The 13,513-nt window shown below is 46.7% G+C and overlaps 1 protein-coding gene across 4 annotated transcripts in view; it reads right to left on the reverse strand.

The window, feature by feature from the left end:
* Positions 1-13,513, reverse strand: part of PIAS4 (protein inhibitor of activated STAT 4) — a 31,329-nt gene that overhangs the window by 9,558 nt on the left and 8,258 nt on the right. For all 4 annotated transcript variants that reach the window (XM_088149302.1, XM_088149304.1, XM_088149305.1 and 1 more), the window contains exons 2-6: positions 12,930-13,377; positions 4,126-4,210; positions 3,326-3,367; positions 2,225-2,315; positions 1,736-1,864 (exon numbers count right to left, since the gene is read on the reverse strand). In XM_088149302.1, coding sequence (XP_088005428.1) covers positions 1,736-1,864; positions 2,225-2,315; positions 3,326-3,367; positions 4,126-4,210; positions 12,930-13,377 — 795 coding nt within the window. The remainder of the gene's footprint in view (positions 1-1,735; positions 1,865-2,224; positions 2,316-3,325; positions 3,368-4,125; positions 4,211-12,929; positions 13,378-13,513) is intronic.

Genomic DNA, 13,513 nt, shown 5'->3' on the forward strand with positions numbered 1-13,513 from the left:
GCTATGCTATGCTATGCTATGCTATGGGCCAGGGACTTGCATTGGGTGGGTCCCAGGAGATGGGCCTTCTCTGCCGTGGCTCCCTCTTTGTGGAACACTCTCCCCCCTGAAGTGAGGCTCGCCCCTTCCCTGCTGTTGTTTAGGAAGTCCCTCAAGGCCCAATTGTGTCATCAGGCCTGGGGGGTCTTTGGGCACCGGAGACATTCTTAGATGGCTCCACTGTCATTGATATTCTGTTCTCTCCGTGGGGTTTGTATATTTTAAAATTTTAAAGTTTTAAAATTTTGGATAATGTTTGCATTTTAATCATCGCTCTTTATCTTTTACAGTGATTGTTTTTAATCCATTTGTTATTTTATTCAATTGTTGCATGCCGCCTAGAGTTGCTTTGTGTGAGATGGGCAGCTATATGAATGTGATATATAAATAAATGAAATTGAAGGGCTGCACATGGACCCCCACCCTCACCAATGCGCCTCTCTAGCTCCACCTCCCTCCCCTTGTGGAGGGTCAGCCTGCAAGCCATGTCTCGTCATACTACTCTCCCTAAGGTTTGTTTGGCCCCGAACCTGTTGTCCTTTAGAACAGCTTTGGAAACTTAGCTTCTCAAACAGGCTAGGGGCTAAGGCAATTTGTGATCTTACTCATGACAGATTCTCCTGTGGAGTCCTTGGGGTTCTCTGAGCCCAGTTCGTTCAGTTCAACCCTGAGCTACATATATTCTCTTCTATTAGATTCTCTTGTTTGTGTATTTCCCCAATGTGCCAGCATTTCTGTATTTGGTTGGATATCCTTAGAATGTTTTTACCTCTGTATGCCACCTGGAGTCTTTTGATGTGGCAGCCTTACAAATCTAATGAATAATAATAATAGCCAGTAGTTAAAAGAAATTGAAAATAAAGTGGATGAAACCAGGAACTGGCAATAGTTACAAGCTGGCCCCATCACAAAGGAAATGGAAGGATTAATATCTGCAGCTCCAGAACAATCATTACAAACAAATGCAATGAAATCAAGGGTTCAGCATGTACCAAACAGCAGCAAATGCAGGCTTTGTGAAGACAAAAGATGGATCATGGAATTCGTGAATGCAATAAAAATTGCTCAGACTAACCATAAGCAATGTCATGACAGAGCCACTAAGTTCCATTGGCTTCTGCGCAAAGCTACAATTTCCAAGTTTCCTAAATGTAATATGCTCACAAAAATTAAGATGTTAAAAATGTATGGGATTTTAACATGCAAACTGATTGCCATTTAGCATACAACACACCAGAAAGAACAATCATTGGAAAGAGTAATTTTTGCTGGAACTGCTCCTCTTCCTGATTCAGAAATGCTGCTCTCCTTGTCCTTCCTTTGAGAAAAAACACTGACTTCCAGCCCAGCGCGATCCCTTTCTCATCTGTACAGCAAAATGGCTCACTCATGTTTGGCGCTATTTTTAAACCCTTGCAACATGATGTAAATTAACGGGGTGCCTTTACCCATTTTATTAGAAATATTTCTAAAAGCCACTCAGAAGTCCCTTGTAAGAGCTGCAAAGCCCAGATGATCATCGCAGATGGCAGAAAGCCAGCAGAGTTCGCCTCTCCCAGGTCCAATGCAGAGTCACACATCTGGAAAAAGAGAGTCCCCCCCAGGCCGGCTGCTCCAACCCCTGAAACCCAGGTGAGGCCTGCTGGTGCAGGAAGCAGGCGAAAACCAAGAGAAATCCCACCCGCATGATCCTCACCTTCCCGTAATTGCCCCAGATGACGGTGATGCGGTTGGTGGCGGAAGACAGGTACATGAGGTGAGTCAGGTTGATGGGACGACAAGGCCTTTTTGGCTCCACCCCGGGCTTGTTGGAAGGGTAATAGCCCTGGAAAGAGAGAGAAAGGGCTTTCGGCAGGCGGCCAGAAGGAACGTTAAAGAGTCAGCTTTCAGTCGGTAGGATGGGGAACCCGGCATTTTCCTGAGAACGAGGCAGCAGCCACGACTCCTAGACCAGATGACTGACGTCAGATGCCAGCAGAAGGGAAACCCCTGGTGACAGAGGCCCCCATCCCACTCACAATACAGTGCTGAGGCCAGGCCCTGTGGGTCCAAGGAGCAGGCTGTGCAAGTGAAGACAGGTCTGGCTGCCTTGAGAAGCTAAGCACAGATCACAAAGAGCTTCCCTGATAATTCTGCTGGGGGCGAGAGGGGGACTGCCCAGACCTGGGAAATTGGAATGACTTACCGGAACAGAACAGTAACTGTGGTTTACTTTGACAGCGATATTTGGGGGATACTGGTCTTCCTGAGGGCAGCTGGTATCTGTGTAGCAGATTCTGAGAAAGGAAGCACAGGTCAGGAATCGAGATCGAGAGAGCAAGCACCAGCTGGCCTGATCTCCTGGAGGTCCGGTCTTCAAGGTGCACCAGGCTGCCAACTCTTCCATTTGCTGACCAACTGTTGGGCCCATTACCATCAACCAGCCCTCCTGCACTCACAGTATTTGCTGCAGTGCCTGACAGGACCTTCAGAGCTTGCAAGCTAGAATCTCTGGGCAAGGACCCCAGACTCAGAGAAACATGGCTTCTCCTATTTGCTGAACCCTCTATGGAGAAGGGGACTGAACTGATCTCAAAGTTAGACTGAGGGCAACATAATTATCCCTAGAGCCAGATTGGGCTAGAGTTAAGGATCATCAACTCGGAGATGCAGAAGAGGGAGGAACAGTAAGGCTCACCCCACCGTCTACTCTGTCACTGATCGTGCTGGCCACAGCCTTGAGCAAAAGACCAGGCCTAGCCTGCTGCTGTGAGGCCTGGTTTTGTTTTCAGTTCTTCCAAACCAAAGTTGGCTTCTGGGAGAAAGTAAGGAGTGCCTCACTCTTCCTCTTCCTCCTCACCAATTCAGATAAGGAGGAACAGAGCAAATTTAATGAGAATCAGCACTTGCATTCCCTTTCTTGGGCGTGCTGGCGTGTGGCTGGAGGCAGTGTGATAAAAACTGATTTTTATATCAAGGAATTCACACAGGCAGAACGATCAAATCTACACTCCAGCTCATTCCTGTATTCCCTCAGAACTTCAGAACTTTGACTAAATTGCAAGTCAGGATTGCCAGCAACTCTCCCTGTCCCCCAAAAGCTGTCAGGAATCCTTCCAAATTCATTCAATTCCAAGGGCAAACTATTTTAATGACACCCCCCCCCCCACCTTCTGCAAAGCTTTTTAGGTTGTTTGCAGGGAATCTTATCCCGCATCACCACCTTGTTTTCATCCCTTCCCTTCCCTCCACCCCATCCTTGTCTCTGGGGAAGAGGGTTAATTAGCACCACAGCATTCAGACTTACCTGAGGACAACCTGGACTGATCTCACGCCCGGCTGCAATTCCCTGCCAGATTAGGAAAAAACCCACATGCAATTTAGGCAGCAGAAAAAAAAAAGTAACCCAAGCAGCTTTGACTTGGGTTCTCTCAAGCTGACAACTTTTCAAGATTGCTCCCTCATTCCCAGATTAGGGAACTTCCCCTCCCAAGGAGAGATGACCCATCGCCCAAAGCCCTGTAATTTGGAGGCTGCACAATTAACTTGAACATGTTTGGGCAAAGAACTGAGCTTGCCCCAAAGCAGTTCACAAGACAAAATGTAGGCTGACCAACAGGGAAAGCCAAGGGAGACCCAAAGCCCCTTGATCGGGAGAGACTGCCCTGTGGTATCTACACAGACTATTTCTGTTGTTGTTGTTACTAGAACTCCAAGGTCCATCAGCCACAGCCAAATGCAAAACAGTGGGAGGGTGGGAGAGGATAGAGTTTCCTGCAACTCACAACCCACACACTCAATGGAGAAATGTACATTTCACTTATTATTGCTGAGGGACACTGGCACAGCAGAGGTGCACAAAGCCCATTCAAAGGGAAACCATGAATGTTCCCATTTCCTTATTGAGCAATACTGAGGTGGAGAGAGGTGCATTTAGCCTGTAGCAAAGATGACATTTTTAAAAACAAGATTGACTTTCTGTTGTTTGATTCACCAGTCTCCCACAAGACGCTCAAAGGCTTTGTTCAGATTTTTTTTTTTTTTGCATTCATCACTCTCAGAAGTCTCCTATTTGGCCTAGGAGTTGCAAGGAAACAAGGAGAATACCTGGAATTTCTGATCAGCTCGACTTGTCGTGGCGTCAGGGCAAACACACATGGACTCTCTTGAAGCTTCTCGCTGTTCTGTGGGACTGGACACGGGGGGCAAAAAGATTGTCAGGGGACCAATTTCAAAGTGAGGTGAAAAATCTAGCACCGTCAAAAAGTCACCTCCACTGACAAACTAGACCCAAGGCCACAAAGGACGTCTGGCTGAAAGTACCACTGGCAGTTGGAGGCCGGAAAGCAGACCCATGGGTTCCTCTGCAGGCTTCTGTACAACCATCTCCCCTTCAGAGGGACTTTGCAAACAGAGAAAATGATCATCAAATGGCAACTGAGACAGTTCAACTTCAAACGGGGGGTGAGGGAAATGTAGACCTTATCTAACTCACATCCTAATTTTCTAGACAGCTAAATGAAAGCAGAAGATACAAGAATTAAAATCTAAAACCAAGTTAAGTTAAAAGTACAGTGGTACCTCTAGTTACGAACGCCCCTCCTTACGAATTTTTCGAGATACGACCAGCTCCGGCCCCAAAAATTTACCTCGTGTTGCGAACCACCTCGAGTTACAAACCGGATCCACGGCCATTTTCCGCCCGTTCCACGTGGCCCGCGGCCATTTTTCCGCCCATGCCACGTGGTCCGCGGCCGTTTTTCCACCAGTTCCATGTGGTCCGCGGCCGTTTTTCCGCCTGTTCCACGTGGCCCGCAGCTGTTTTTCCGCCCTGCCGCGTGGTCCGCAGCCGTTTTTCCGCCCCTGATGCGTGGTCCGCGGACGCCGGAACAGATTAACGGTAATTACACTGAACCTTATGGGAAAATTTGCCTCGTGTTGCGACCAATTCGAGTTGCAACCAGAGTCACGGAACGGATTAAATTCGTAACTCGAGGTTCCACTGTATATCCATAAAGCAAATATAAAAGAGAACTCTCTAGTTAAAAACTATGAGGTCCTTTGGGTTCTCCGAGCTTGGCTGTTTTCTTGCAGACGTTTCACTACCCGGCTAGGTAACATCTTCAGTGCTAGAAGGGAGTGGGGTTTGCTCCCTGTTTATATACGGTAGCTTGCCCTGTTAGTGTTGGTGGGGGAGTTGTGTTTTCCTTGGTAGTTCCTAGATTAGGCTGTTGTTGAAAATTAGTACCCCACTCTGCTATTTTCAGCATGCAAGGGGGCTGTTTTCCGACCTAGGAAAAATATTCAAACCTTAAAGATGCAGTTGGAACACAGAAGCTGCTGCCTGTTATTTACCACCAGTCTTTCTCTGGCTATTTTCAAGCACAGAGCACAGCCTAAGTGGCTGGAGAGATTTGGGAAGCAAGAAGAGAATCAATAAAGCTGAGTACAAAGGCTACCAGAAGACTGCAATGGAAAAGAAGCAGCCAGATGAATCAGCCATTTAAATGAGGCCAACACCTTTTAATTTTTTTTTTTAATAGGTCTTCCTTTTCACCACAGCTGCCTAGTTCCCCTCCTTCTGGCAGACTAGTAAGAGGAATGAGAACTTAAGGCATCCAGAGTGCCAACCGGTTTCTCATCTATGAATCTGTGCAGTTTTATATTTTCCAAAATGTCCTTTATTTGTGCCTTAAGTCCTTTGGAGAATATTGGTGCAACCTGTAACCATCATAGCGTCTGGTAAGAAAGAGACTTAAATGTCCAGTTAATGCCCTTTCCTGCATTACCCTAGGCCAGTGTTTCTCAGCCTTGGCATCTTTACGATGTGTGGACTGCAACTCCCAGAATTCCCCAGCCAGCATGGCTGGCTGGGGAATTCTGGGAGTTCCATTCCACACATCGGAGAGTTGCCAAGGTTGAGAAATACTGGCAGACTCTGACTAAACGCAGACTCCTGCCTCACTTCGCAGCCATTTCATACACCCCTCCTTTTCCTGCTTTATGTCCTAACTTGCTCTGCGCTCTCAAAACCACGCACACTATTTTTTCCAGCCCTGACTTGCCCTAAGATGTGACTTAGGACACTGCTGGCCAGCTGTCAGCCTTCTCCTTGACCCAAACCCGACCTAGAAGGCAGAGAAATTCAAAGATGCAGCTCTTTCATCAGCTAGTTTTATTAGATGGTAGGAAAACTGCAAATCGAGCAGAAAACAAACCAACTGCCCACGGTAAGCCTCAAGCCATTCATTCATTTGTATATATTGCATCCCTTACCACGAAGAGGCAGTCAACCCTCCCATGGTTGAAACAATAAAGGGTAATGTTTCCTTTGCGTCAACTCCCAATGACTTCAGAGACCCCTCCTGGCAGTTTCTGTAGCAGCAATATCGTAGTGGCTCACCACTGCTTTCTTCTGGAACAGGTTTTCAACTTCCAGTCTGGCCTACAGCCCTGTATCTCTAGAGGGTTTCCAACCCCAATACAAACCAGACCTAGACTTACTTAGCTTCCAAACCCAGGCAAAATTGGCCACATGCTGTCACTAAGATAGTCTACTGCAGTGCTTCTCAACCGTGGCAACTTCAAGATGTGTGGACTTCAACTCCCAGAATTCCCCAGCCAGCCTTCTGGGTTGAAGAATCTGGGTTGAAGAATTCTGGGAGTTGAAGTCCACGCATCTTGAAGATGCCACGGTTGAGAAACATTGGTCTACTGATTACCTGTTGTGTACTTCACTTCATATTCCCACTGTAAGCAGTAAATTACTTTGCCAACCAGAAGCAGACAAGTCTACCAACTGCAACTCTCAAAAACGGCAAAAATCTTACAGTTCCTTAAAGATTAACGGATTTAACCGGGGAGGAGATGCTTGCGGTCTCAATCAGAGACCTGCCTGAGCTAAGAAGCCATAAGAAACTGAAACGGCTCGATTTGTCACAGCTTTCTCTCCCGGGCCCTGCTTGCGAAGAACTCCCCTTTGGGCTGGATCCACTAAGAATGGAAAATGAGAAGGGAAACCGAGAGAGAAAGAAAGACACTTATCCCAGCCTTCTTCTCAAGCACTGGCATGGAGGTGAGTGAGCAAGTCAGTGAAATGCAGGGTGCCTCCATTTCTTCTGCACCCAGCAGGAAACGAGCATGACGGGAGGAAAACCCCTTTCTCAGTGCCCAGCCCCAAAATGCAGAAGGCTGTTGAAAGAAGGATGGAGCAACTAGACTCACATCCAACAACTGTTTAAAAAAAAAAAACCTATTAGCCAGCGGTATCTTCCATGGACTTATCTGCCAGTCCTAAAAGAGGCGCCTGAATGATGCAGCAAGAAATAATTGGTCCAACTTGCAGTAGCCAAACCTCACACAGAACAGCCATCAAGGTGCTAATGTTAAAGATGGGCACAGACAAGCTATTTTTTTTTTTTAATCGGTTTATTTTCATTTCTATGGCTGCCCCCTTGCCCAAAAACCCTCCAGCGCTGGTTCTTTGTTTCCTATTTAGGGAGACTTCGAAGGTTATTTTGCCCTTCAAGGAGCCTTGCTGTGACTCCTAATCTTAAAGCTAAGACGTGGAGGAAGGGATTGGTGTTTCTTAGGTCTGCCCTCTGCTTTCAAACCGGCACAGGCAGAGGTCTCTGGGCAACGGTCCACGCAAAGCGATCTGCCTACTTTTTGCAAAATTGTCACATCATGTGCTTTTGAAGCGTGCCAGCTTAGCTTGCCAAAGGGAAGTCATACAACAACACTACCACAGTTTCTAAAGGGGCATGCGGGTGTGTGGTAGCAGATAAGGTGCAAGAGGGGCACAGAAGGGATTAAAAAATACTCCTCAAATGGTGGTAAAAGCAGAGATGATTCCTAGTCTCTCACTACCCATCCCAGTGAAACTGGGGCTAAGCAGGCCCTTTCTGCCTCCTTCTTCTTCTTGATTTGCTGATTCAAGCAAATCAAAACTCCCATCCAATTCTTTAAAACAGGTAAGAGTTTAAGAGTTGTTTGTAGGACCAGCCCTTTCGTTCAACTCAGTCAAGGCTATTTCCAGGTTAGGTCCGGGCCCAACTCTTCTTTAAATGTCTTAAGGCACTGATTAAAAGATTAACAAGAACGGAAGTGAACAGCACCAGAAACTAATCTTGCCACCCCTCAGAGTAATTCTTCCTTACTTCAAGTCATGATTCGTTGCACTGTCAGCCCTTCCAAGTAGGCCAGACTCCACAAGGAATCCTGGGGCTCTTCTTTATTGATATAGGCTATAACAACAGAATCTTGAAAGCCCGACAGCATTTTCCCTTCCCTCCCTCTTATACCAGAGAGTCAAGGTGGGGCAACCTTGAATTTCTTTCTCACGCCTTCCTGTTTTCCCAGCCTAAGTTCATGTTTTACTAATGGCTGCTGCATTATTTCCTTCAAGGCCACCTCCGTACTCCTCTACAAATGGAGTATTATCATCAGTGTTACACAAAGACTGGGAGTGGGGCAGAATCCCTTCAGGAACCAGCGATCATCAGATGGGAAATGTAGCAGAAAAGCACATGCAAGAAAGAAGAGATAAATGAGGATGGGAGGCCACAAAATGTGGAACTCTGTGAAGATTAATGGGTGGATCTACACAGCTGATGTACAGCTTTAAGGAGAAATACAACATGGCTTAAATAAGGAGAGAAATGAAGATATGGTATACTCAGAGACCAGGTTCACGCACAGCATTAAGCTGTGGTTGGCCCCTATCAGTTTAGATGTTTTATCATCTGTTCTACACTGGAATAGTGGACTTTACATATTCTACATCCTTACTGTGCTATTAACTTATTAGTCTTTTACTGTTATTTTACTTGTTTTGCTGTTTTCAAAAGCTTTTCACGTTTTAAGTAACAGTGAGATTAGAATAATTAGAATGGCTCATGGATGAAACCACAGTCCCCTGGGTTTATCCCACGTGCTTAGCCACAAATCCTGCTTCACAAGCACTGGATTCACTCACCAAAATAAATCCATTGGATCTTGAAAGTGCAATGTGTGAATGCGGCCCAAATGAATGTGCCCGCCTCCACAGTCAATAGTGCCAATGACCTTGAGAGGAGAAAGTTCAACGCAATTGCCCCCCCTACAAGCCAAAAGGAGTTTAAATCCAGTGACTTTAGATGGCAGGGAAAAAGTCAACGCCTTTTTGCTAGGGAAGATAGCAAGAGCACAAGCACCCTGCTTGCTTTCCCCACATTGCTGTTGCTGTCCTGGCATTTGCTATATTTAATTATGTTAATTATGAGGTGACAATTCACAGCAGTGCTTGCCAAAACTTCCAGTGTTGGACTGGAGATGTTAACCTGAACAGTTCTAGAAGGAGAGATATCTCAGAGCTGACTAAGAGAGTCTGCCCAGAACGGTGGAAACATTTGCCAGCCCAAATCACAAGCTTTTCTGGAGGAGAGCAGAGCAGAGAAAATGCTCAAGAGTCATTGTGGAGCAAGCAATGAGCTATACAGAGATCCGTGCTGCAGGGAAAATGATGGCTGATCGGCTAACAAGGATCTGCCTGGCCTGATGGTACAGGGTAGGCAACCTGATCTTACCAGGGGACACAGGCTGAGCTCCAACCTTACTCCTTTTCCTGAATAAGCCACAGTAGACACCCTACTGTCAACTGCTGCCCAACTACTAAGCTATAAACCATGGCCTGAAAACAGCAACGGCTGAGTTTGCACAGGGCACGAAGCCAGAACAAACCACATGCTGGCTGAATGTGACGTGCACACCAGGCCACAGAGTCTTGCAGCTGCAGGCAAGTCTTTGAGGCCAGTCCTTGCTTGAAGCTAGAAAACAAGAGCTGGAACATCCCAAAGAGGTGGGTATCCAGTTCCAGCCAGGAGCAGTGCTGCTCTCTCAACGCTCAAAAGTCGCTCTCTGTAACTTGACCCCTGGGGTGGTCAATGAGAGGCTTTCCCCAGGTCTCATAACACAAGGGTATGGTGGACAATTACGGGCTGATCATTTTTCATACAACCCGGAAATAAGCTATGGATTCGCTGCCACCCCGGGGGGCCATGAAAGTGACTGGGCAGATTCACATATTGAGGGACCGTGGTACCCACCCTTTGGAACATCATCCCTCTGCAACTAAGACTGGCTCTAGGCTTGTGGCCTTTAGGAAGAGCCTGCAAACATAGCTACGTCACCGTGACTGGGGGTCTGGTAGTAGGGGTGAGCCTTTTCAATGGCTGTACTGAATGGAATGCACTTATTTATTTATTTATTTATCAAATTTGTCACCACCCATCTCATTAAAAAACGACACTGGGTGGTTTACGAAGAAGTTAAAATCAATTAAAAATACAATGTAAAATTGTCCTGAATAAATAGAAAATAAATATAATCCAAGAATAGATGTTCAAATGGCAAGTAGCTCGGGGAGTTGTATGGTTGTATTCACCCACCGACTGTGATTATATTTTGTGTTTAACTTAGCTTTTAATGGTGCTTTTATTATGGTCGTATGTTTGAGTTTATATTTTTTATTATGTTTTGTTGCTGTTGTTTTTAATTGTTGTGAGCCGCCCAGAGTCACACATGTGAGATGGGCCGCTATACAAACCAAATAAATAAGCAAGCCCCTCAATAGCTACTACTCCCCAGAACTACTACAGGTTGTCCTTGTTTAGTGACTGCCTCATTTAGCAACTATTCACAGTTACAACAGTGAAGAAAAAGTAACTTTATGACCAATTCTCCCATTTAAGACCTTTGTGGATCTGTAAAGCAAAGGAAAGCTGAAATAAGATCATAAGCAGAGTCACGGTTTCACTTAGTGACTGCTTTGCTTAACGACTGAGTTGCTGATCCCAACTGTGGTCGCTAAACGAGGACTACCTGCACATCCTGCCACTTGTATCCTAGGCGACAGAATATCAGTTGTTGGGAAAAATTATTAATGGAAAGATGTTGATCAACATGGAAACAGAAAGCTATAGCAGATGGGGTCTTCTTTTGGTCTGACTGAGGAAGATCCTTAGTTATATTCTCAGGCTTCTTCAACTTAGTCCAACCCTTGATGCAGCATGGAAGAAGACTTTCCCCTGTCATCTGTGATGGTCCTTCAGGTTTTTGAGAATGCCATCATATCCTGTCCCACCTTGCTTCCTCTTTTAATTTCTCTGCATAAGGCTTGTTATCCTTTCCACCTTGTTCACCTCGTTCTGAAGCTCCGATACCCAGAACCGGATCTAGCGCTGTACGTGAGGTTTGACTAACGCAGAATAAAAGTGCATCTTAACTGTTAGTCCCCATGGCTTGAAATACAGCCTTTCAAAAAGGGGGAAATTATCCATAGCAGGAATCTGTGAAAATGCACACCCAACACTCTCACTTGATCACACACAAAACACCAGCACCAGCTCATAAAAAGCTGCCCCCACCCCCACCATGGTCTAAAACAACTCACAGCACAGAAACACTTTGGGAGTCAGAGCTATGAGGAATTTCTCAGAGGACACCAAGGCCTCCTAAATCATCTTGCAATCAAAACACAGAGATTGCCTCAGCTAGTTTGCCAAAGGATCTTTATAAAGATTCCACCAAGCTGCGCGCAAACAGCCAGATCACCTTCCAGCTACCCCTTGGGACGTAAGGAGAAGCCATACAGAAGTCAGGCGTCCCAGTTCCGAACTCACCAGGCACTTAGTCCCAACCTGCTTACCCAAGCCTCCCTTTCGGTAAGGCCAGCAGCCTTGGGGACAGAACTACAATTGTCCAGGCCTAGTGTGGCAATGCAGGGGCTGAAAGAGTGAACTAGGAGACCAGGTTCAAGTCCAACTCAACCACAGAGCACCTGGGTGATTTCTGGCCAGTCCCTCTTTGCAGCCCAATCCACCTCAGAGGGTGGTTATTATGGAGATAAAAGAGGGGGGAACCCCATGTACATGGCCTTCAGCTGGCAGATTAAAAGATTAAGAACACAATAATTGCCACGATTGCCTCTGGGAGGCAGATTTGGCCTGGAAAGAGGGAATAAGAAGCAAAACAAGTTCAGAGACAGAAAGATGCTAGCACTGGACCCAAGAACCTCTGAAATGTCTGTCTGATCTGCTGAAACCTGGCCCATCCAGACTGCAAAAGGAATCAGGGTGCACCAACCACAATGGGGTAAAGATGGCTATTTGTGGCAGTGGCCGCAGATTAAAAAAAAAAACTTCTTCCAAATGCCAACAATTGGGGGGGGGAATCTCATCGCTAGTGCATCATCTGCAACTGATGCCAGCTTTGTTCACACTAAGTACAAGTGCTATTTTCCTTTATACTTCTGTTTCACAAGGAATCTGTACGTGCAATCGCTGCTAGTGATGGAAGCAAAGAAGGTGACTGCAAGAAAGATTCGAAGGAAGGGAAATGATGCCAAAATGGCCTTGCGGAGGTCTGACCCCACCTCTTCCTCAGGCTGCTGCCACCCAGAGAATGAACTGATTCCTGAATGGAGAAACCTGACATCCCCATTCCAGCTACAAGGGCCTTGGGACCCCCAGTTTGGAAAAGAAATGGCAGCCATCTCTCTGCCCATCTCAACTTTTACCGAAATGGAATGCAGCTGCCAAGGAACTGGCAAATTTTAAGCAGTACCAGAAGCTTTGAGGCATCTCTGCCCAGAACTATATTTCCTGGCCCCAAGGCCCACGACGGTTCCAAGCCATCCTTGGATCAAGCCACACCTCAACCTGTCTATCACACAAGATGCTACCCACAGCTTTGAAGAGAAGAGAGAAAAAGAGCTCTGAGGCTCAGGCACAGGGAGCCTGGCAGACGGACTAGCCCTCGAGGCCCCATCGACACATGTGACAGAGGGCACAACTTCCAGTCTGCTCCCACTACCATCCGTGAGCCTGGAGCGCCTGACCTCCAGGACTGGCAACTGCCCTGGCCCAACTCACCAAGCTCTGTGGGCTTCAACAGTTCATCCAAGATAGTGTAGAAGGGAAGTTTCACCAACCGGACCTCAGGCTTCACTGGTTTCACAGGCAACCGTCCCAGTCCGTTTAAATACTTTCCATAGAGGGAGGGATAGTCTATGTTGGTAGTCGAGAGGGCAGTCCTGGCTACCGTGCTGTTGCGGTCATAGGAAGGATGGATGGAAAGAGCTTCAGAAGGAGGTCGGTGCTGTGGTGGTGGCGGCTGCTGTGGTGGCTGTCCTGGGTCAGAGATCTTGGCATAACGAGTCTCGTAGATCTCTTTTATCTTCTTGAACAGTTCTGGGCTACAGTCAAACTGGACCAGCTGCAAGGCCCGAGTTACCAGTTCGTGTTTTAGACCACTCTTGCTCCGGCCAACAAATCCTAACAACATCTGCAGGTCTGAGACCCGGAAGCTCATCACCATGTTCTGCAAAGAAGATGGGAGGACAGACAGACAGACAAACCTTGATGTCAACAGAGTCAATCAGAGTTGGATCAATCTAGCCCAAGTCTCTATGGCCATCAGCAAATTCCCCCCGCCACAAAATTTTGGTTATGTATTA

This window comes from Python bivittatus, unplaced genomic scaffold, assembly GCF_059951505.1.
Source record: "Python bivittatus isolate LINGU-HERP-01145 unplaced genomic scaffold, Pbiv_v1 ctg000580_np1212, whole genome shotgun sequence".
Lineage (NCBI taxonomy): Eukaryota > Metazoa > Chordata > Lepidosauria > Squamata > Pythonidae > Python > Python bivittatus.